Consider the following 23585-nt stretch of genomic DNA (forward strand, 5'->3'; position numbering starts at 1 on the left):
TAATTTTGTAGTGTCATTGAGAACGGAAATATTTTTTACAAAATAAATAAATTTGTTGTTCATAGTACAAGTGCATAAATGAAAATTTATAGTGATACCAAACAGTTATCAAAGCTGGTATAATTGAATTACAAATAGATAAAAATCGAAATATCACTTTAAAAAAACCGAAAAAGCATTATAAATTGTATAAACTGGTCAAATTAACACGAAAGTACCAGCAATTACTCAAACTATTTAAAATCCAAAAACAGTTAATAATACAAAAAGAAAAATACATCAGAGACTAAAATCAACTAAAGCACATCCCAGGAATTTTGTATTTTAACTTCATGATCAGTCAATGAAGAGATGACATGTGCAATGCCAAAAATTAAGTATCGACAGGCATTTAGGAAATTGTGAAGGTGAGATCATCCCTCGTCTCCGTTATCCTTTCACAGATGATATCGGATATGTTCGTCATGTCGTTTCCACAATCGCTTTCCCTTTTCACGAATGTGAACTATAGAATTAGACTATTGACCGGGTTTGTTTGGCTTTATGAATATTTTGATATGAACGTCACTGATGAGTCTTATGTAGACGAAACGCGCGTCTGGCGTACTAAATTATAATCCTGGTACCTTTGATAACTATTTGTAATAACATGAGCAACACGATGGATGCCATATGTTGAGCAGGATTAGCTTACACTTCCGGAGCACATGAGATCACCCCCAGTTTTTGGTGGGGTTCGAGTTGCTCGGTCTATAGTGTTCTATGCTGTGTCTTGGGTACTATTATTTGTCTGTTTGTCTTTTTACTTTTTTAGCCATGGCATTGTCAGTTTATTTTCGATCTATGAGTTTGATTGTCCCTCTGGTATCGTAACTTTTCGGAAGTTAAGAAAAATATCATGAACTTAAGTGTATATGTATTTAACCCGTTTGAAAGAATACATATTTAGTTTATTTTTAATTTGCTGATGAAAAAATCGATATTTTGTCCAAAGTAAACTATGTTCAAAGATCTAATCACAACATTGGTAAGATAACCTGTTCTAATAAGTTTGCTTGAAGGTTCGAAGTGTTTATACGGATCGCATAGTGATTTCCTTGCTTTAAGTACAATATTATCGTAACATTTAGGATGTGAAATACTGTTTTAATAAATGTTCTACAGGTAGAAACAAACTTTCGTCGATGAAAGAAATTAGTAATAGTTTTAAGTAATTTATGGTAAAGAAATCCCTGACTTGATAATTTACCATTGATGCATTAATTACGTTATTTAAAAATCTATGGCATCACTACACACACTAAAATTCAGAAGTTGTCGTGTATTGATGTGTTATGTATTTGTTTTTCGTTCATTTTTTGTACATTAATTAGGCCGTTACTTTCTTGTTTTAATTGTTTTAAATTTATCATTTTGGGGTCTTTCATAGATGACTATGTGGTATGGACTTTCCTCATTGTTGAATGCCGTACGGTAACCTATAGTTGTTAATTTCTGTGTCATTTTCTCACTTGTTGAGCGTTGTCTCGTGAGCAATCACACCACATCTTCTTTTTTAAATTTAAACGATTACAGCAAGTACATTTGAAATTTTCAAAAGACCATTTAATAAATATGAAAACTTTTTTTCGATAATAGTGTGTGGAAGTGTAGTGTAGAGAGTAGAGATATAACTGTCAACAGAATTAAAAGGACCAAAAAAAGCAATTTTTTTTTATCAAAAAAAATCTAGATATAGCATATTTTCAAATATCATCGGGTATGGAGTGGAGTAAAGATACTTTGTTCATAACATATCTTCAAATTTCTGTCTAATTTATACTATATGGTTATGCTCAAAAAGGGTCCTTTAATGGGATTAAATAAATATTTGTATTCTTATCGAAAGAAATATCCGACTCTGCAAAACAAACAGAAGACAGTATATTTAATTTAACATGTAATGATATGATGTATACATATCATAATTGTCCCCTGTAAGTGTAACCGACATCAATTAGCTAGTTGCTTTATGATCTGGTTTTTCACTCTTCTTTTGACAATGTACGTACAATGTAGAAATAAATTAAAAAAGAAAAAGTTTTTTTTTCAAGTTTGCGACTTCATCTTTATTTTCTTTGAATGAAAGTTAAATGTCTATCCGAAAAAAGTCAACAATTTCATAATGAATTACTACCAATCGTTATTCAATTTTATTGTATTTACAATTTTAATTTCTGTTATTTTTTTTATTTTTCTTTCCTTTGCCTTTCTGATTGTTTTTGTTTTTCTTATCTTTCTTATTCTTCTTATTTTTCGTATTCATTTTTCCTTTAATCCAGTTTAAATTTGCAGAAGTTCTGGTATGAATACTTGGCTTTTTTCCATTGCAAGGTTCACCACCAGTTGTTAGTATTCCTACAACCTTTTTATTGCAAACCAAGGGTCCACCACTATCATGCTAAAACAATATAAATTACTTTAGAGTGGACATAGCCGCAGTCTCAAAATAATGTTCATTGGATAAGTTGCTACTGTTTTTCTTCTGATGACAAAAATAAACTTTGTGTCAATGATTTATCAACTTGTTTTGTTTATTTTTGAAAAACCCTGCAAACGTAGTATGTTTTCCTTTCAGTTGGTACTTGATGAGAGAAACTTTATAACCCCCCCCCCCCCCCCAAAAAAAAAACAACATAATACCGACTATAAATATATATATATATATATATATATATATATATATATATATATATATATATATATATATATATATATATAATGAGGTCAGGGTATTAACAGAGAGCTTTGACAAAATAGTATTGTTTCTTTCATGGATGTTCATCTCATTCCAGATGACCACGTATTATTGTACAGATCTTTTTCGTTTGGTTTGATTTTGCATAGCATTGTCAGTTTATTTTCGATCTATGAGTTTGATTGTCCCTCTGGTATCGTAACTTTTCGGAAGTTAAGAAAAATATCATGAACTTAAGTGTATATGTATTTAACCCGTTTGAAAGAATACATATTTAGTTTATTTTTAATTTGCTGATGAAAAAATCGATATTTTGTCCAAAGTAAACTATGTTCAAAGATCTAATCACAACATTGGTAAGATAACCTGTTCTAATAAGTTTGCTTGAAGGTTCGAAGTGTTTATACGGATCGCATAGTGATTTCCTTGCTTTAAGTACAATATTATCGTAACATTTAGGATGTGAAATACTGTTTTAATAAATGTTCTACAGGTAGAAACAAACTTTCGTCGATGAAAGAAATTAGTAATAGTTTTAAGTAATTTATGGTAAAGAAATCCCTGACTTGATAATTTACCATTGATGCATTAATTACGTTATTTAAAAATCTATGGCATCACTACACACACTAAAATTCAGAAGTTGTCGTGTATTGATGTGTTATGTATTTGTTTTTCGTTCATTTTTTGTACATTAATTAGGCCGTTACTTTCTTGTTTTAATTGTTTTAAATTTATCATTTTGGGGTCTTTCATAGATGACTATGTGGTATGGACTTTCCTCATTGTTGAATGCCGTACGGTAACCTATAGTTGTTAATTTCTGTGTCATTTTCTCACTTGTTGAGCGTTGTCTCGTGAGCAATCACACCACATCTTCTTTTTTAAATTTAAACGATTACAGCAAGTACATTTGAAATTTTCAAAAGACCATTTAATAAATATGAAAACTTTTTTTCGATAATAGTGTGTGGAAGTGTAGTGTAGAGAGTAGAGATATAACTGTCAACAGAATTAAAAGGACCAAAAAAAGCAATTTTTTTTTATCAAAAAAAATCTAGATATAGCATATTTTCAAATATCATCGGGTATGGAGTGGAGTAAAGATACTTTGTTCATAACATATCTTCAAATTTCTGTCTAATTTATACTATATGGTTATGCTCAAAAAGGGTCCTTTAATGGGATTAAATAAATATTTGTATTCTTATCGAAAGAAATATCCGACTCTGCAAAACAAACAGAAGACAGTATATTTAATTTAACATGTAATGATATGATGTATACATATCATAATTGTCCCCTGTAAGTGTAACCGACATCAATTAGCTAGTTGCTTTATGATCTGGTTTTTCACTCTTCTTTTGACAATGTACGTACAATGTAGAAATAAATTAAAAAAGAAAAAGTTTTTTTTTCAAGTTTGCGACTTCATCTTTATTTTCTTTGAATGAAAGTTAAATGTCTATCCGAAAAAAGTCAACAATTTCATAATGAATTACTACCAATCGTTATTCAATTTTATTGTATTTACAATTTTAATTTCTGTTATTTTTTTTATTTTTCTTTCCTTTGCCTTTCTGATTGTTTTTGTTTTTCTTATCTTTCTTATTCTTCTTATTTTTCGTATTCATTTTTCCTTTAATCCAGTTTAAATTTGCAGAAGTTCTGGTATGAATACTTGGCTTTTTTCCATTGCAAGGTTCACCACCAGTTGTTAGTATTCCTACAACCTTTTTATTGCAAACCAAGGGTCCACCACTATCATGCTAAAACAATATAAATTACTTTAGAGTGGACATAGCCGCAGTCTCAAAATAATGTTCATTGGATAAGTTGCTACTGTTTTTCTTCTGATGACAAAAATAAACTTTGTGTCAATGATTTATCAACTTGTTTTGTTTATTTTTGAAAAACCCTGCAAACGTAGTATGTTTTCCTTTCAGTTGGTACTTGATGAGAGAAACTTTATAACCCCCCCCCCCCCCCCAAAAAAAAAACAACATAATACCGACTATAAATATATATATATATATATATATATATATATATATATATATATATATATATATATATATATATATATATATATATAATGAGGTCAGGGTATTAACAGAGAGCTTTGACAAAATAGTATTGTTTCTTTCATGGATGTTCATCTCATTCCAGATGACCACGTATTATTGTACAGATCTTTTTCGTTTGGTTTGATTTTGCATAGCGTTGTCAGTTTATTTTTGAATAAAAAGTTTTAATATCCCTTTGGTATTTATCGTCTCCTTTTTATCTTAACAGAAACAGGAACAATTAAAAACCAATTGTTCAGAGAACAATTGAAGGTCTTTCCATCAAAACAATGTATTTTGATATGAAAAGTTGTGAAACTAAGTTTAAAATGTCATTTCAATCGTCAAATGATAGATCCTAGTAAACTGATTCCAAAAATATATTGTTTCCATACATTTTTTTTTAAATAAGGGAGATAATTTGTTACTTCCGGTTTGAAAAATGTTACTTCCGATTATATTTGAATATTTACTTGACACTGATTCCAAAAATATCTGGTTCTATATACTTTTATATAAATAAAGTTCAAAAAAATAGCTACTTCCGGTTTACAAAAGGTCACTTCCGGTTGGTTTTTTTCAAGGTTAAATGGTTTGATACCTTTTTCTAAAAGTTGTATATCTTTATCATGTATACATATAGAATAAAAGCAAAGGTCAAAATCTAGAACGTCAAATTAAGCTATGACCTTGAGATCAATTTCAAGGTCATAAACCAAGGACCTCAAATCAAAAGACCATAGGTCTTAATTATATTTAGTTAATGAGTTATATCACCAAACGCGTATTTTTACATACAAGAGGGGAGAAAACTCCCTTTTACATTCAACGTACGCTTGCAATCAAAATTTACATCTTACGACATGTCGCAACTAACAATTTAGTAAAAATAATTTGTTGATATCTTATACAGTCTTTGGATATAAGAGAAAATAAGCCAAATTCAAAAATCAGAATATGACCTTGACCTTTGACCTTGACCTAATTTTCATTTTTTTGGACCAAGGACCTCAAATCAAAAGATCCTAGGTCTCTATCACTTATGATTTATAAGATAGAAATTCATTTAACTTATATCAGATGCATAAGGGGAAATAACTCTCATATGGAGCGGTCATATCGCTTCGGTCAAAATAGGACAAATCATGCGAAGGATATAACGAACAATTTTGTAAAATAAATTTGTCATAATCTTTTACGGTTGCGAAGGAGATGCGCTAACAAGGAAAACAGTGTTTGGGGAGATAACTCCTACAAAAAAAAGTATTCGTTTACGCAGGGTAAATTGCAAAAGCGCATAAACTGTTCGATATCATATACAAAATATCTAAGCGACATATTGCGAAACAAATGTTTATCGCAAGAACAAAATTAGGCGGAAGAAAAAAAAAAAATAATAATAATCAGAAGAAAAACAATAGGTCTTTCCACAGAAAAGTGGAAAGACCTAATAAATAAGAATTTTCAGATGGATACGAAAACTTGGTGCTCTGACATTATGGTATTCTGTATGCACTCTTTCCAGTGCCCTAACAACTCATCTAACTATAAAACATATTTTTTCGTTAATGTCTTTCCTTGTCGTCTGGCATGTAACACGGTACATGATGTATAATTGCAAGTAAAAGTATATATCTTTTAGATCAGCTATGTTTGTCCGTCAAACAGGATGATCATGTAATAATTATACCGTTTCAATTTCTTTTGTATATTTTCGTAAACCCAAATTAATGTAAAGTCTGAGTCAAATGAAACATAGTTACCAGACAAGAATCCGTATTATTCTTTTGAAGACAAATCAAATTGTTCATAATTTTCTTTGGAATATTCCAAACAGTTCCACAGTAATCATCAGTGACAACAGGCATGGTCTGTACTTGTAAACGATCAGGAAAAATCTTTCCTATAATCAGATAAATTTGATAGTCAATGTGAATAATAACTTAAAAATAGAAGAGTGGTAAAATTTCATTGTTTCTCTACAGATTATTCAGAGTTTGTTCTGTAACACCACTGTCCGATATTAGTAAATAGCTAAGGCTCAAAGACATGTTTAACATTGCCACATATTCATGTGCATGGTCTAAGTTTAAAGCCTGCAATTATTAAATGTTTCTCATATTTTACATATAAAACTGAAAATCATCTAGTAGACAGGCTTTCATTAAAGAAACATTTGCATATCTCCCCTTAAACCACCCAACAACATAACGACCTGTCCTAGTTAACCCACAAGTGGAACATATATTAAATCGAACCGGTAACAAGTAAATTGACCGAAGGGATAGTGAATATGTTTATGTATAACGGAAAAGTAAAGACAAATTTGAAAGCTTAAGTTTCTGAATACAATTTCGAAAGGAAAATTAGAGACAACAACTCAACCGAAGAGCAGAAAACAGCCGATGACCACCGGGTATCTACACGGAGGCGGGCTTAGGATAGCTAAACAAAAATGTACATGATTTTAGTGAAAATGGACGTCATACTAAACTACGAAATGTATAAAAAGAACTAAAAATTTAATCATAGAAGACGGTTTGGAATTTCCATTTGGTACTTTCGTTTTCAATCTTTCATTAAACGTACCCAAATTGACATCTGTATCTCCCCATCCTGTTATTGTGCACAATTCTCCTGTATAATTTTTGCCAATATCAGTGTCCATGTCGATTTTATTGATAGTAGGTCCAAATTTTAGCGGTTTTCGAAGCTGAAGCAACATAAGATCGTTGATCCATCCATATCCCAAAACGTATTTGAATTGATCGTGCTAAAAGAAATTGAATACAATTGAACAAATTTTATTATTATTATTATTATTATACAGTATTTATAACAGCGCATTATATAAAACTAAAATTACTCTAAGCGCTTTACAACATATATCAATTCACATATATAAGTATTTACAATAAAATATGAAAGCCCATGTTAAAAATTCTAAAACAAACAGATTTTAAAAATAAAGGACTGATAACAATAAGATTTATATAAAATGGTCATGATAAAATTAAGGAGATATTGAATCCGTACCAATAAAAGTAAGTTAAAACTTCAAAATATTTGCAATAATAACCAATAAAAGTAAGTTAAAACTTCAAAATATTTGCAAAAATAACCAATAAAAGTAAGTTAAAACTTCAAAATATTTGCAAAAATAACCAATAAAAGTAAGTTAAAACTTCAAAAAAGTAATTGCTTAACAATTCAAAAAAAATTACAATGATATAGAAATATTTTAAGAACTATGAAAAGCATGTCTGAATAAATGAATTTTCAGGTTTTTCTTAAAAACGTTCACACAATGGATGTTCCGTAGATCACTTGGTAAATCATTCCACAGAACAGCTGCTGCTTTGTCGAATCTTCTTTCCCCATATGTTTCAGTTCTTACACGTGGCGTTGTTAAAATCATGGAATTTTCAGATCTAAGTGCTCGCATTGGTTTATATATTTGAACGAGTTCTTGAAGGTAGACCGGTGCCTCCTCGTGCAAAGCTTTGAACACATACACAAGAAGTTTATACTGACATCGATACGTTACGGGAAGCCAATGGAGAGACTTGAGGATCGGTGTTATGTGGTCATACCTCCTCTTCCTTGTAATGACCCTGGCTGTTGTGTTTTGGACTCTTTGTAATCTTTAAATAGATGTTGCTGGGAGTCCATAAAGTAATGCGTTCCCATAATCTATACGAGAGGTTACCAGAGAGCATACTAACGTTTTGCATGCTTCTTCGGTAATAAATGGTCGAATTCGTCCAATGTTTCTGATCTGATTAAAACATGATTTTGAAACAGCACTAATTTGTTTGTCCATTGCCAAAGTTTTCTCAAAATAAATGCCTAGGTTTTTTACGCACTCAGCTTCACTAACAATGTTTCCACCAAAATTGAGATTCAAGTTCGAAAGGTCCTTCACTCGTTTTTTTTTAGCAAATACTATCAATTCCGTTTTATCCTCGTTTAATTTTAACATGTTCGAGCACATCCACTTGCTGATGTCAGCTACGCAAGCCTCAAGTCGCTTTGATATGTTCATCCAATTATCAAGTGGCTTGAACACGAGATAAACTTGTGTGTCGTCTGCATAACAGTGATAACTCATGTTATGGCGTTTACATATTTCGCCAATTGGTCTTGAGAAAATGCAATAAAGTTTTGGTCCCAGGCCCGATCCTTGAGGAACACTAAAAAGGAGACGAATCACATCTGAAAGAATAGAACCAATAGCGATTCGTTGAGTCCGCGTCTTGAGATACGACTTCAACCAAGCAAGTGCTGTACCGGTTATCCCACAAGAATATTCCATCCGCTTTATCAGAATAAGATGATCTATAACATCGAAAGCAGCCGATAGGTCTAGCATTAGTAAAACGGCACAACAGTCGTTATCAAGTGCAACAGTGATGTCATGATGTACACGAAGTAAGGCTGTCTCGGTCGAATGACACGCACGGTAGGCTGATTGTACATTGTCGTGAAGAGAGTTTGTCTTATGATGGTTTTCTAGGCGGGTCTCAACGACGTTTTCGACTACTTTTGATACAAACGGAAGATTCGAGACGGGTCGATAATTTTTCAATACCTCTATGTCTAGACCGGCCTTCTTCAGGAGTGGTCGAACTACTGCCTCCTTGAAAGATGGTGGTACACAACACTGTTCCAGTGAAAAGTTCACTATATTGGTGATGACGTCAGCCAAACTGTTCAAACACGGTTTTAATATCTTTGTCGGAATTGGGTCTAATTCGCACGATTTTGTTGGAGCTTTTAAAATAATGTTACGTACTTCCTGTACAGATGCAGGTGTAAAATAGGTGAGTGGTTGGCCTTCAAATTTTAAATCGTATTTGAATTCTTCATTCTCATAAGCAGACGATTCATTCACTAAACATAGGTTGGTCCCAATTGTTTCGATTTTTCCAAGGAAAAAATTTCCGAATCTATTGGATAATTCAATTTCACTCTGATGCGATGGCAAAACCACATCGTTTGTGTTTCCCATTAAACCGTTTGTCAGCTTAAGCAGTTTCTTTTGATCACGTCCAACTTCAGCAATTTTATTTGAGTAATATTCAGTCTTGCATTTGAAGAGCAGTTTGCTTGTCCTGGAACAATGTTCTTTGTAAATTAGTTTATGTACTTCGAGCTTAGTTTTTCGCATTTGGCGCTCAGCTTTGCGGCGTTTGCGCTTAGCGAATCGCAACTCATCGGTGTAGCATTTCGCTCATTTAGGAGAAGAGAATTATTTATATCCATTTCGATGTTTTCAATGTTTATTTCTCTGAACTTCCGGAAACTCACGGACTTTCTTTGCTTTGGTGGTTTCGTCATATTAAGTTCACAAAGAACTGCAAAATGATCTAGCGAAAAATGCCTTTGTATTATATATAACTGAAAAACTAGGGTATTTATTTTTGTCTTAAGGGACCCAATAAATTGTTTAAACTGCAGAGGGTTTAGAAATAACATATTTGATGTACAAAACATAATATTTCACCCCTTTAATTGGCACAGTTTGAATTGAAAAGAGTAATATAAATATGTGTCAAATGCGAACAGTTATGTTCAATCTTAATTTTGCTAATACTGATTTGTTTCAGTCTCTTTTTTCTAAATAAAAGAATATATATAAGTACGTCTGCAGGCAATTTAACACTATCATTAGCTTTTCAGATAGTTCAGTAACGTTGCTGATGTGCACATATTAATAACAATTACAGTACAGTCTGAACATAGAGATTTGATTGGAGTGAAAGAAAATTGTTGAACAGTGATAAATTCATCACCGTGGATAAATCTGAAAATAGGCTGAAAGAAGTGTTTTGATTAAGTATTGTGTTGTTCTGTCATTAACAGCTGTTCAAATCTATATCACTATCATAGGTCAATACGTATTTAAAAGCGTATTATGTCATAGTGTTCAGTAATACATGAAAAAAACGAAACGAATATCACAAATATATGCTGTAGCAGCTGACAGACGGAGAGAATGATACACATGGTTGATTAAATATTGTCCCAATTCTTATATATAGTAGGGTATAATATATACTACTAAAAGTAAATACCACATAGTACTTTTTCACAGGTATTTTTACTTTCATCTGACTCATAAAAGAGCTTCCAGCTAGTATTCTAATATTCTTTGCCCTAAAAAGAAATATGATTGAAGTGTAGAGTTATATAGAGAACTGTAATTTTGTTAAACATATCGTAAGGTAACTCGACTATACTGACAAATAAGATATATATGCAATGTATCGAACATACGGAATTCAAACCATAAACATAATAACATAATAAGAAATACCCGCCAGACCCACACGTTTCTGAAAGTGAAAACAGAATGCACAAAAGCGGATATATAAATACCGAACAACATCGTCTCCAATAGTGAACAAAAGATATTAAAAAAATATCAAACAGGACATACTAAAGAAACATCCTACCTGAATACATGAAAGTTGGATACATAAATACAAAAACACGTCGTATAACAAGGCGAATACACATATTGCTAAACAATCAAATTAGGGAATAATTCATGTTCGAGTATGAAGCAGACCAGACGACGTAGATAAAAAACAAAACAATTTAAAAACAGAAGGCTCTTAAGAGCCTGAATCGCTCACCTGTTGTTGTTTATTTAAATTGTTCATCAAAGTTATTCATTTTCTTTCAAGTTTTTAATGTATAAGTATGGACACAAACAAGTGTGGATAGTATCCAGCATTCTTAGAGTATTATTATATGTTATGAAAGGTGAGCTAAAAATGAAGAAACGAAAATCAAAAAGGAAACACAAAATCAAATGACAACCACTAAAATTAGTAATAGTTTCAGAAAGGAAGATTGTTTTCCAGATATCAACCATGATGAACAAATTGTGTAAAATTGCCTCTAACGGACTACAGCTCCTTAATTGGTGAATTGATAATTTTGAACAATTTGTAATTTACTTTATATTTGATAATATTAAAAAGGTAACAAAAAACAGCAAATTGTCATTAAAACTATAAAGTAAGGGCAATAACCAAAACATCGGTTGTCTGATTCGTCTTAAAATTTCAGGACCGGTAGTTCCTGACCTTATGAACCCTTTTCCCGAGTGTCAGATTTGCTCTGAATGCTTTAGTTTTTGCGATATGAACTGCATTTTTCCCTATGTTCTTGGTCAAGTTTGGTTGAAATTGTTTCATTAGTTTCAGAGGAGGAATCTATGAATAGCTTACACCGGATGGACAACGGACGACGGATGTCAAGCGATTGCAAAAACTTACATTTCCTTTTAAGGACGATGCGCTAAAAAGATCAACCAGCAAATCTAATATGTATCAGATCGTATAAAATAAGCGATACCATGCAGATAAAGAAACAAATTATAAAAGTTTTAAGATTACAAAACAAGGTTTCAAATTTTAACGAACAATGTTATCGTAATTCCGTTTTAAGTCTACTCTTGAAATACAATTTCGAACCCGTTGACGGTCATTCGCCAAATTATAAAGAGAGAGGTTCTAACAACTACACCAGATCACATTCAAAAAAGGAGTTTCTCTGAAGTAGTTTTATCTTTGCTGGTCATGCAAACTTTTTGATAAGAAGTTGTCTATGACATACAAAATATTTCATGCTGTTAGGAGCATAATTGTCATGCTTTTGATCGGTTGCAGTAGGGGCCTCGGTGGCCGAGTAGTCTCAGTAGTTACTACTGTAATCACTATCCAGTCAACACTGAGGAGTTTGAACCCCGCTTATGCACAAGACTCCAATCTTAATTGACCAGAATTGTCAGATTTCCTTTAGAAGGTCGGTGGTTTTCTCCGGGCAGTCCAGCTTCCTCCACCAATAAAAACTGCCGCCACGAAATAGCCTAAAGGTGTCGTTAAAACACCAAAACTTATATATCAAATCGGTTCTATATATGATTTTTATATGAATACGAAGACTTTTTAAATTTCATTATCTGCCTTAGTTTAAGGATGAACAATGCCTAGAATTTACACATTGGATTTAAAGATGTGTCAAACAATGCAAGGATAATTAAATTATAACTTATATAGGCCTACAAGTGTGACTAAATTTCATAGTAATTTCCATACTCAAAGACTTCATTAAACCCAGATTCAATTTTTATGTTAACTGTATAGAGACGAACTTACAACCACTTTTTACATCCCTGCACCTAGCATGTGAAAACTGATATATAACATAAAATAAGATAGCTTACGGTCTGTCAGTATTAAATGAATTACAATGTGCCGCTGTTAGAACCCAACTTTTGTCGATGATTACTCCTCCACAATTAAAGGTAAAATTTGTATCACGCGGTTCTAGGAACTCAATAGCGACCATCCATGGATGGTCTTCTATATTGGCATTGTCACCATTTACAATCTTCACACTTGTATCAGCCGAAGAATTCTAATAAATGAAGCAAAATTAATAAAAAAAAATACATTCATCATAAAATCCAATTACGTTAGATTTAGTTTCAGAAATGTTCCATTCAACATAAATATTAGCGAAGTAGCAATTTTCGGTGTGCAGCGTTCATGATGAAGGTAAATCGAGACAAGTGGAAGCATGCAAATAATTTCGTTTTGTTTTCCTTTTCTATCATTCGGAGATCACCAAATAAAGACAGCGTATAACGATTGAACAGTGGTCATCATGAAACCACTAAGAAAAGACAAATCTTCTCTAGCTATACCCTACCTATAAGAAATTGGCATCATCAAATTACATATTTAAATTAATTTACTAATAGCGATATATCATCATTAAATCACCATTTTCTGATAATACTTTTTTCATCATAGAATTACTTAGTGAAGAACGTTCGCTTTTTGCATTGGTCACTATTAAGGGTTTCAAGTCTTAGAGCCAAAACTATTCATTAGAAGCCATTATACAAATGTCATCTTCAAATCGAATTTAACAGATTCCTGATGACGTTAATCAAACCACCAAGATATGCAATTGCCATCATGTGAATAGCATACACATAGTTATCATTAACTTAGTATGTCGTATGAGTGTTTAGTCTGGCGATGACTTTGCTGAAAAAAACTTTTCACTGTTTCGGGAAAGATCTTCATTTGTAACAGCGATGCGATGAAGAATTAAAAACAAGGCTATAAAAGTTTTATTAAAAATAAATGTATGAAGGGAATTTGCATATCGTTTTAAAACCGTTGAATACTTTGAGTATAATGGTTACATAACACGAAAGATAATGTTTACTTATGCATACAATATTGTATAATAACTTTTGTACTAATCACGTTTTTATATTAAATTAATCTTGGAAGGCTCAAATCAAAAATATTTAACGGCCAATGACATATGTATATCTGACTACAATAGAAGCTACATGACCAAATTGGACATTACAAAAATAGCTTAAATAATCTAAACTGTTTTGCTTCAATCTTTTATTTTCGAAACCAGAAGAAATAAAGGATGATTACTGGCCACGATGATACCTTTTTGACATAATGTACCCCAGATATGTCATCGATGAAGTGGTTGACAAAGATACCATACGCATAAAATATGCTTCAGTTTATTATTCAGTGCTGCTAGATTCAAAATCAATAAAACGTTGCGAGAACTACTGAGTTGATGCCACTACATATTCGTAATCAGTGGTTAGGTACTGACATGACATGTTTAATACAGAACAGTGCTAATAAAAAGGTTTATATTCCTCAAATATTGGAACCATATTAATATACTTACTGTAAGCATGAAAAACACTACAAATACATAAGAAGGTATCTTAATTAATATCATGTTTTTATAATAATTACAATGTATTAATTTCATCATTATCATGACAATAAAAAAGTGAAACAAAAATAAGTCGCAACCGCCAAGTAAATTTCAAAACGGAAAACACATGTTAATACCAAATACATTAAACGAATATAAAACACCTGTCATATTCCTGACCGTGTGCATGTATTTCTGTATGTAGAAAAGGGTTGATTAAGCGTGGTTTAATGTGACTTATCCTCGTTTATATGAGATATCACTGGGTTTGTACTTTCACGATCAACACGACTAGTGCAATAGTGAGTAAGTAAGTTAATTATTTATTTATTAAAGTGACATATGTAAATATGTACAGATTATAAACATACAAAAGATGATAAATATTAATACACCCGGCCCAATTGACCTATAAGTCACCTCAAATGAAATTAAATAATTATAAAACAATTATATCACGTTTTAATCTTTTGTTGACGTAAGTAAAATTCAAAAAATATATAAACATTAAAATATGTGAAGAAGGATTACCTGATACCACCACGATACCACCACGGGTTGTCGTGTTGCTCAGTCTTAAATTTATATGATGAGTTTTGTTTGCTGTTGTTTGTCTATTAAATTTTTATCTATTTGCCATGAGGTGTCAGATAATTTTCGATTTATGAGTTTTAATAGTACTTTTCACTGCTCTTTTAAAAAATGTCATATTTGTATAAACATATTTGTTACTGTAAAGAATTGGATGAAAGCGAATGTTGTTATGATTACAGAATTTACAACAGTTGATTTGTTTGAAAATATGTTACAAATAAATGCAACAGTAGTATACCGCTGTTTGAAAGTCATAAATCTATTGACAAAAAAACAAATCCGGGTTACAAACTTAAACCGAGCGAAACATATCAACTATAGGAGGAAAACAGCGAAACAACAGAAACACTTAAGTGCAACAAAAAACAAAAAAAAAGACAATGTAAGACACAGAGAAACTGCATTTTTTCTGACTTAGTATAGGACATTTTGAGAACGAATGGTGGGTTAATTCTGGTTTTAACAGACTGAACATAACTGAATAATTGATTGTGCAGGCTTTTCAAATGATGTTACAAAAATATCCGTTTAAGATTCAACGGATTTATTTGTGAATGCGTACATGGCATTTGACACTTATCCTTTCGATGCACGATATCTCGCTACTCTTGGATTTTATGTGATTCTTGAAGTTTTTTGTTTTTTTTATCTCGATTAGAATCGTCTAAATCGATTTACGATATTTGAACAAAGGTAAACTATTGTCGACTTCAATTATTAATAACTACATTTTTAACTTACCAACAAATGCACTAAACACTCGATACATCTTTATGTTTCCAAATGCACACTTCTCTGAAATTGAAGAATTGAATTGCAATACATATTAATATGTCTTCGATAACTTAATGCCACTAGACAGAGACCATCATTTAATCTGTCGTTTTTACAAAATATCGTACTCCAATTGTGATATCTCAGAACAATGTCCTTTAAAAGCAACAAACAAAATGATAGATATTTTATGATATACTGATGAGATCCACATGCAATGTAATTAACATTGAGTGTTCGACATGTTCGACGCGAATGTGGTATATTCATCAATGATCTTATACCGGGAATAGTTGGTATCGCTGTCATGTTTTGATTATGATAATAGTTAATAACCCAGACTTGTGTCAAATATTTCGGTTTGACTTTGTAATTATTTCGATTATAAATTTAAAGTAAAAACACCATTAACTTTAATTGAAACAATATTCACCCTTAAACATACCTCATAGGGTAATATGGTTGAAAAGCAATATGTAATGATAATGAACCCAAAGCGAACAATCATTAAATTAAACAAAAAACATCTGAAATACCGAAGGAAAATAATTTAATAAAAATTTAAAAATATTGAAGATATTTTTATCAAATTCAACGGTTAAACGATTAGTTTAAGAGCCTTATGTCGATGACACGCGCGTCTGGTGTATCAAATTATAAGCCTAGTACCTATGATACTATTGTAGTATTGCTAACTCATTGGCCCTTGGTTATGCTGAAGCACTCAATTTACCAAAATTAATATTTGAAAGTGAAAAATAATTTTATAGAATCTAAATAGTGAGGCAAATTGTGTGGACTCTATTTAACCGATTTGAAAGACCACATATATGTGCAAGGTTATTCATTCGTGTTTTTCAAATAATAGTTTTTATTACTTTACAGATCAAATTTAGGAGAGTGGATATAATGTGGTATTATTTTCATATGAATTGTACATACATTATTTAAACCTCATACCTAATCTATATTGAAATGTCTCATTTAAAATTTCATTTAAAATTTTATTATCTCGATCAAGCAATCAAGAAACATATTCTATGCTTTATGAAATATTATTTCGAAATCAAATGTTGAACCGAATTTGTTCAAAATAAAAAAATATAATTCATCAATTTACAAACCTGTATTGAAAACTCAAAGTTGCAATTGAGATTTTCGTCGTTGTATCTACCTCTTATGTAATGATAAAATGATATGAACAACTAGGTATTTATACTATACATCTACGTAGTGCGTGGTATGTTGTTGAAGCTGTTACATCTTGTTTCGAACATAAAATTTGTCAGCAGGTCGATAACAATTTACCAGTTGACATTGGTCCAGGAAACTGAAATGAATTAATCTTTTACATTTAACAATACAATAAAGCTAAATTAAACTTAATCAAGATGTCTTCTGTAAAACAACTACTGTCTGTTAAAATCATAAATATCGCAATAATGTATTAGTGTCCCTCCCCAGACTAAAAAATGCCCCTGTGATCAATAGCAGACGTTATTATAAGTCATGCTTTTGACAGTCTGTCACTATCTTAGTACTATCTGTGTGCTAAATCTATAAGAATAATCTTGTACTAGGGATTGATGTTCAGATCATATCTTTTAAAATAGTGCCTTTTATATTTCAATAAACAAAGACAAGTACAAACTGTGTCAATGGTATAGCATCTCTACCATATACCTTCAATATATAATCCATTTGTTCAAATCGAATTTTGCAAACCTTCCAACATTTTTCGCTCTAAATAATGCCACAAGACACTATCTTCAGTATAGTCGTTCGAGAACTCTTCAGTACATTGGTGTTTTAATTTAAACATTTCATGTATAAATAGGAATTTCCTATCTTTTCATCTCTTGCTAATTGATGCATAAAAAAACAAGTTCCTTAATTTAATGCTTGGAGATACAGTTTACTTGGTATGTTTGCATCATTTTTACAGACAAATATAAACAATATAAATGCTTTAGGGAGCTACCATTTGATTTTTATGGGGGGGCTAGGATGAAATTTGAAAAAAATAGGCAGGACAGGAGTTTTGAGTAAAAAAAAAGGCAGGATGAGACACTTTGCAAAAAAAAAAAGGCAGGATGACAATCTAGGTAAAAAAAGTCAGGATAAACTAATAAAAAAAAAGGCAGGACCGAATAGAGTGAAAAATAAAAAGGCAGGACAGAGATTACAACTAAAAAAAAAATGCAGGACAAAAATTTTCATCCTAGCCCCCCCATAAAAATCAAATGGTAGCTCCCTTATGACTATTACAATTACTGTTATATTAAAACGCACAAAGGAGGTTCAATATTTGTGTAAAAGAGTTGTTTCCTATAGCCAAGTTCTACCTCTTTTATTCGTTCATTGGTTTAGAAATAGCCAAATCTATCTTCATTTTTAATGCAACTGTCAGAAATAAGAATGGAAACTCTTATTTCTTAAGCTGCCAACGTATGATGCATATTTTCGCCATCGTCAATTTGCGATGTCATGCTAGAAACGATTTAATAAAAGTCCTCATAATAGACAGCATGTGTGTAAAGTACCATAACGCGTTTCAATTTGGGCTTTTTTCACGACCAAATTTTCCCAATGTAAATTGTTTCCTCTGAAAATACATTCGTGATCAAATTTTGAGCAACAAGTCATGACGATTTTATGATATGGAATAACCCATTATAACTTGCTTTGCTTTGAATTGTACAAAAATGTTAAAGTCATGGTCTTGTTTTTTAAAAGTAATCAGGGCAAATTGGTTCAAAATTGGTTCAATTACAAGTGCTCTATGTCTGAAATTTAACTGATAAAATGTAATTATTCCATTAAATAAAATCAAATAGCATTTTGGTAGAACATTCTCCGTATGTTCTAATTTCTTTAAAAAGTAAGTTATTGCGTACCATTGTTTACCCATGGGCTTTTGTCTATGTAAACTGTTATGCTTTAACCATTTAATTTAACCACTCATAAATTATTCCATTCAAAATATTTAAAGATAATTTTAAATTTGATCTACTCGGGATGAAATTCTAGCAGAAATTCAACTTACTTCTTTGACAAAAAAGGATAATACAATGTTTCTGTTCCAATTTTATTTTTCTGTCTACTTAACAAGCATTCATGTTGTCTCTTTGTTTGACACATTCCCCATTTCCATTCTCAATTTTATTCAGTTACTTTACATCATCTTCATATAGCTATCAACATTATTAGCATTTCAGTAAGTTTTATCATGTTTAACGTGTTTGTTTTAAAAGAATGCAACATTGTACTTTTGGATTTATTCTATAAAAGCAAATGAATTTATATATTACAATCATAAGAATATGCTTTTTTTGTTACATTTAAAACATACAAGATGTCATCTTAACATGATTTATATATACAGTTATTTTTTCTAAAGAAATGTAAATGTTTTGAAAAAATATATATTAGAATAATTTGTCTAGTCTGTAATCCGAATCTAATCAAGAGCAATGTACTTTTATCATCAGCGTTTGTCAAGAGACAAATATCTATGCACTGCTCATTCTGGCGAATAGTTGTAAAAGATAAAGTTTTTAACGCCCGTATCTTCTAGGACAAACGCTTTAAAGATTGAATTCAGAGATAAAACTGAAAAGATTGATCGAAATTTTCGTCATGTAACAATTTTATTACAACATTATCCGTCTGATAAAACATTTTATTAACCAACTAAGTACATTATAGGCAAAATGACTGTTAATTAAAAATAACATATTTTCTGTAATGGCCCTGTTTTTCTATAATGGCCCTGTTTTTTTCTGTAATGGCTCGGTTTTTTATAATGGCCCTGTTTTTCTGTAATGACCCTGTTTTTTCTGTAATGGCCCTGTATTAACGCCCAGTTTGTCTGTATTATGCCAAGTTAGGGTTTTTAATAAAGTGAATAAAATTAAGTTGTAAAGAGTATAATACCTTTTTGTAATTTGTTTTATTTAGTAACCAGCAACCAACATTAAAGAACCATATAAAGGGATCACTGGTCATCCTGTTTTTCAACACATAACTTCTTTCAACTTAATATCTTAGATATTTGGTATATTTAAAAGCTTTATCATGGTGAAGTACAAATATTTTTTTTCAAACTAAACTGTCATTAAAAGAGTAAAAGGGTACATCAAGTTGGCAGCAACACATACACTTTTGTCCAGTTGGTTGATAAATGTATGAAGAAATGGGTGTTTTTTATAATGGCCCTGTTATATGTCCTCGGTCAGTAACAATGGCCTCGGATGTCTGTAATGGCCCTCGGCGTTGCCTCGGGCCATTACAGACTTCCTCGACCATTATTACAGACCTTGGACATATAACAGGGCCATTATAAAAACACCCATACATTAATACTATAGTTATACACCATAATATACAAATAAATATATAGTATACTAAAATAAAAATCAACATCATAAACGACAGGCACAATAGCTGATATGAAGGTGCAACATCCAATTGTCATTACATATCGGGTACTTTGTTGCAAATCTAGAAAAAGCCGCCGAGGAAAGGCATGTACTGTTAAACTTTTGTAATATTTCGGTATATTTTCTTAATTAGAAACGTTTATTAACCCAAGGCTTACACGTTTGTACTTTAACACTTTGATTTATGTTTTTATATATTTTTATATGTTAAATCTAACTATTTACTTGTTTTCGTTTCCTACATCATGTACTTACATGATGTCACATTTAAACAATTATTAGAATATTATGTTAAATTATGATGTAAAATTATTGGCAAAATGCATTTAATCGATCTGTCTGTGTTTTGTGTCTAGCAAGAAAATTTATGTTCTTTTACCACAAGAGGCAACGCTTCGGGTATTTAGTAAAAAAATAAATCCCATGGGTTTCTTCTGATGAGCTTTGACAATACAAGAACGTTAAGATCTCTGAAATTAAAGACAAAATTGTACAAATGTTTACTCATATATTTTATTTCACATCCGACGTGACACGATTTTGTATACCTACACACTTGATATTAATACAATAATAGAATATCAACCCTCTAAACTGTCGAAGGTTCTGTTCCTCGTTTATCGGTAAGAAATATTCATGGTATTTTTGCTTAACACGGGATTTAAAGGGTGTATAGAATATGAAAAAAGAATAGTCTTCCGTGTCATGATCTTTTGGAAGCAGCTTCGTAAAACTCAATGATCTTTGATATTGTATAAATCAAAGAACTTAAAAACAACGATATTTTGCTGGTTCATGAAATCTTTCAATACCAAAAGGGAACTAAGTTTTAGGGTGTATTTGTAATTCTCTCTTATGACATCCGCATTCAGACTGTCACCAACAAATGACTTTTCGATTATTTTGAAGCCTGTTATGTTTTTCTTTTAATGTTTCTTGCTGCTTATATGGTTTGGTGAGTTTCCTCTTTTGACTTTAGCTTGTTGATTCTTTTAACCTTTCAATACGAAAGCATGTCTGTGTTGTTATAAATGGTTTTTTTTAGTTTTCGTCATCAGGTTAGTGTAGTAAAGATGTTTTTTGGTTATCATATTACATGAATATTGAAAATCCTGTTGTCTATATGTATGTATTATTAGTAACATAGTGTGATAGTGACCTAATATGGTATATATGGGGTCAGTAAATTCCATATGGGGTGAGAGCGAAGCCGTATTACGTCACTAGCACACTATGTAACGAATAAATCTTACCAACTATCTTAACGTGGGATATTGAGTCCAATAACCTATCAAAATGCGCAAGACTTCAATACCGTTAGCATTTAGAAAATACTTCCATTGATCATTCAAAAACAGATGCCAACAATAACAACTGATTAGCTTTAAATGTGTTTAGTGGGTTTATTTCAATCTTCATTATTCATTTCGTCGTCTGTTGAAACCTTTAAGATTTTTTCTCAGGACCGTTTTGTTTTTATAAAGGAACACCACACTACTAACCTATTGAAACTATCGCCGCCACCTTACTAACCTACTATGTAATATACACGGGCTCCACGCGGACGCTTTTAACCAATCATATTTGTAGAAATGATAATATCATTTATTTGTACAATTCTAAATTTCAAAGAAATTGAGCAGAATTGTTTCTGATGAAAGTTAACAACAAAACCTGCTCCGGCGGCAAAGAGGAGATGCAGAGTCTGCTTATTTTCAAATTTAAATTATAAGACAATAATTTCTTTAAATCATAAGTTGCATGATAAGTACAAGATTGTAGTTGGAAGTTTCAAAGCACTAATAGTGGGGCGGCTTAGTACAAAATTTAACAAAATCATGCAAGTGGTGATACAAGCATAGGATTTCGTACATACGTTATCTATGGTGTACTTTACCATACTAGGGGGTATCTAACACATTTTTGATTTTTTCCACGACGGCTATCTTGATTTAAATTGACGTTAATTTGCTATATATTTGAAATTTTAAAAAAGATCGACATGTTTTTAATGTGACAATATTGGTCATGGCAACTATTTCAAATACAACAAAATGACATGAATATATGTTAATCAGACAATAATTGTAAAAACAATTCACCACTTCCGGTTATAATTGTAAAAGTTCATACAATCGAGCTAGATAGTAGTGGTAATGACATGCTATACAATGTACGTTTGGTATAAATTTAATTATTTGAGACATTCAGGAAGGTCGATTAATTTATCATTCCACCATATTTTCCGGTGTTTTTCGTTCGAAAAGTTACAGGAACACAATGTTGTACAAATCTGGTTTGACAGACTTGCACATTTTCCTCCTGTAAAGATTCCGCAATGACTACTAATTGTGTCCATTTTGGAATTCACAACCTATTTGTAGTCTCATTAATCCATTCCAAATTACGTTGTTCATGTGTAACTGCCTGCCCCTATACATGACTACCGTGATATGTAGCTCGTATGGTGTGATCAAGCAGTGCAGCTTTGGTAGGCGGAATTGTGTCATACTGTTTTTGTTTGCTTATAAACAATTATAGCCTTGATTCATTGATGTCAAATAGTGTTGTGGGTCTGTCGTTCATAACTACAACACATGCCTCTATCAAATCCATGTCAGCTTCACTGACTGGTGCAGGTTTCTTACTCAATCGCACAAAAACCTCGGTTTCCAGAGTCTGCCATGCCGTCTTCTTATCCTCTCCATGAACATTGGAGAGTGTCTCTTCCAGGTAAAGCGTAAAATAAATGGCGAAACCTCTGGTTAAGAACCAAGTGTGTGATCAATTTTGTAAATCGGAAGCTATCTCGCAGGTCATTTCTTTTATCGGATGCAAAAACAATCTACTTTTAGTGTCTTGAAAAAGCTGAGCTGATTATCAGTGTCGTCTTGCACTTCCTTTCAAATGCACTTTTGATATGAACAAATATCATTGTGTCTGCTTCATCGTGATTACAAGGACCAGTCATATATATTCTGTAAACTCATGAATTAGAATGGTAGTATGAATAACATCTTCGTTCAGACTAACTGGTTCTAGTTTTGTTTTTAGATAAGCATATTTAATATTCATGTAAGCATCAGGAAGTTCAGGTAACTTTTAAGTTTTGGTTTACTCGTGGGTAATATTATCTGATCCTTTCTAATGCCGAAATATAACCTTGATGTTGTTGAGCTGGGGTTG

At 31.6% G+C, this 23585-nt stretch overlaps 1 protein-coding gene across 1 annotated transcript; it reads right to left on the reverse strand.

Moving 5' to 3' along the window:
- Window positions 1–4245: 4245 nt before the first annotated feature.
- On the reverse strand, window positions 4246–17186 carry LOC143081648 (chymotrypsinogen B-like). The gene is made up of 8 exons (XM_076257413.1): window positions 17082–17186; window positions 15925–15978; window positions 14557–14573; window positions 13043–13236; window positions 10881–10962; window positions 7393–7576; window positions 6567–6706; window positions 4246–4506 (listed from the first exon to the last, which is right to left on the reverse strand). Exons 2-8 carry the CDS (start codon window positions 15950–15952, stop codon window positions 4276–4278), a joined length of 876 nt encoding a protein of 291 aa, XP_076113528.1. The 5' UTR covers window positions 15953–15978; window positions 17082–17186; the 3' UTR covers window positions 4246–4275.
- Between the last annotated feature and the right edge of the window lie 6399 nt (window positions 17187–23585).

The sequence above is a fragment of the Mytilus galloprovincialis genome, chromosome 7 (assembly GCF_965363235.1).
Source record: "Mytilus galloprovincialis chromosome 7, xbMytGall1.hap1.1, whole genome shotgun sequence".
In the NCBI taxonomy this organism is placed as follows: Eukaryota; Metazoa; Mollusca; class Bivalvia; order Mytilida; family Mytilidae; genus Mytilus; species Mytilus galloprovincialis.

Bases quoted from the DNA above. Each gene is read 5' to 3' on its own strand.
- LOC143081648 (XM_076257413.1), bottom strand. From the start codon at position 15,952: ATGTATCGAGTGTTTAGTGCATTTGTTG. The intron at 7,577-10,880 runs GTATTTACTTTT...AATTTCTTTTAG, and splicing joins CTGTGAAAAAGTACTATGTG to CACGATCAATTCAAATACGT. The intron at 4,507-6,566 runs GTAACTATGTTT...ATATTGTTTTAG, and splicing joins ATAATACGGATTCTTGTCTG to CATGATAGTGGTGGACCCTT.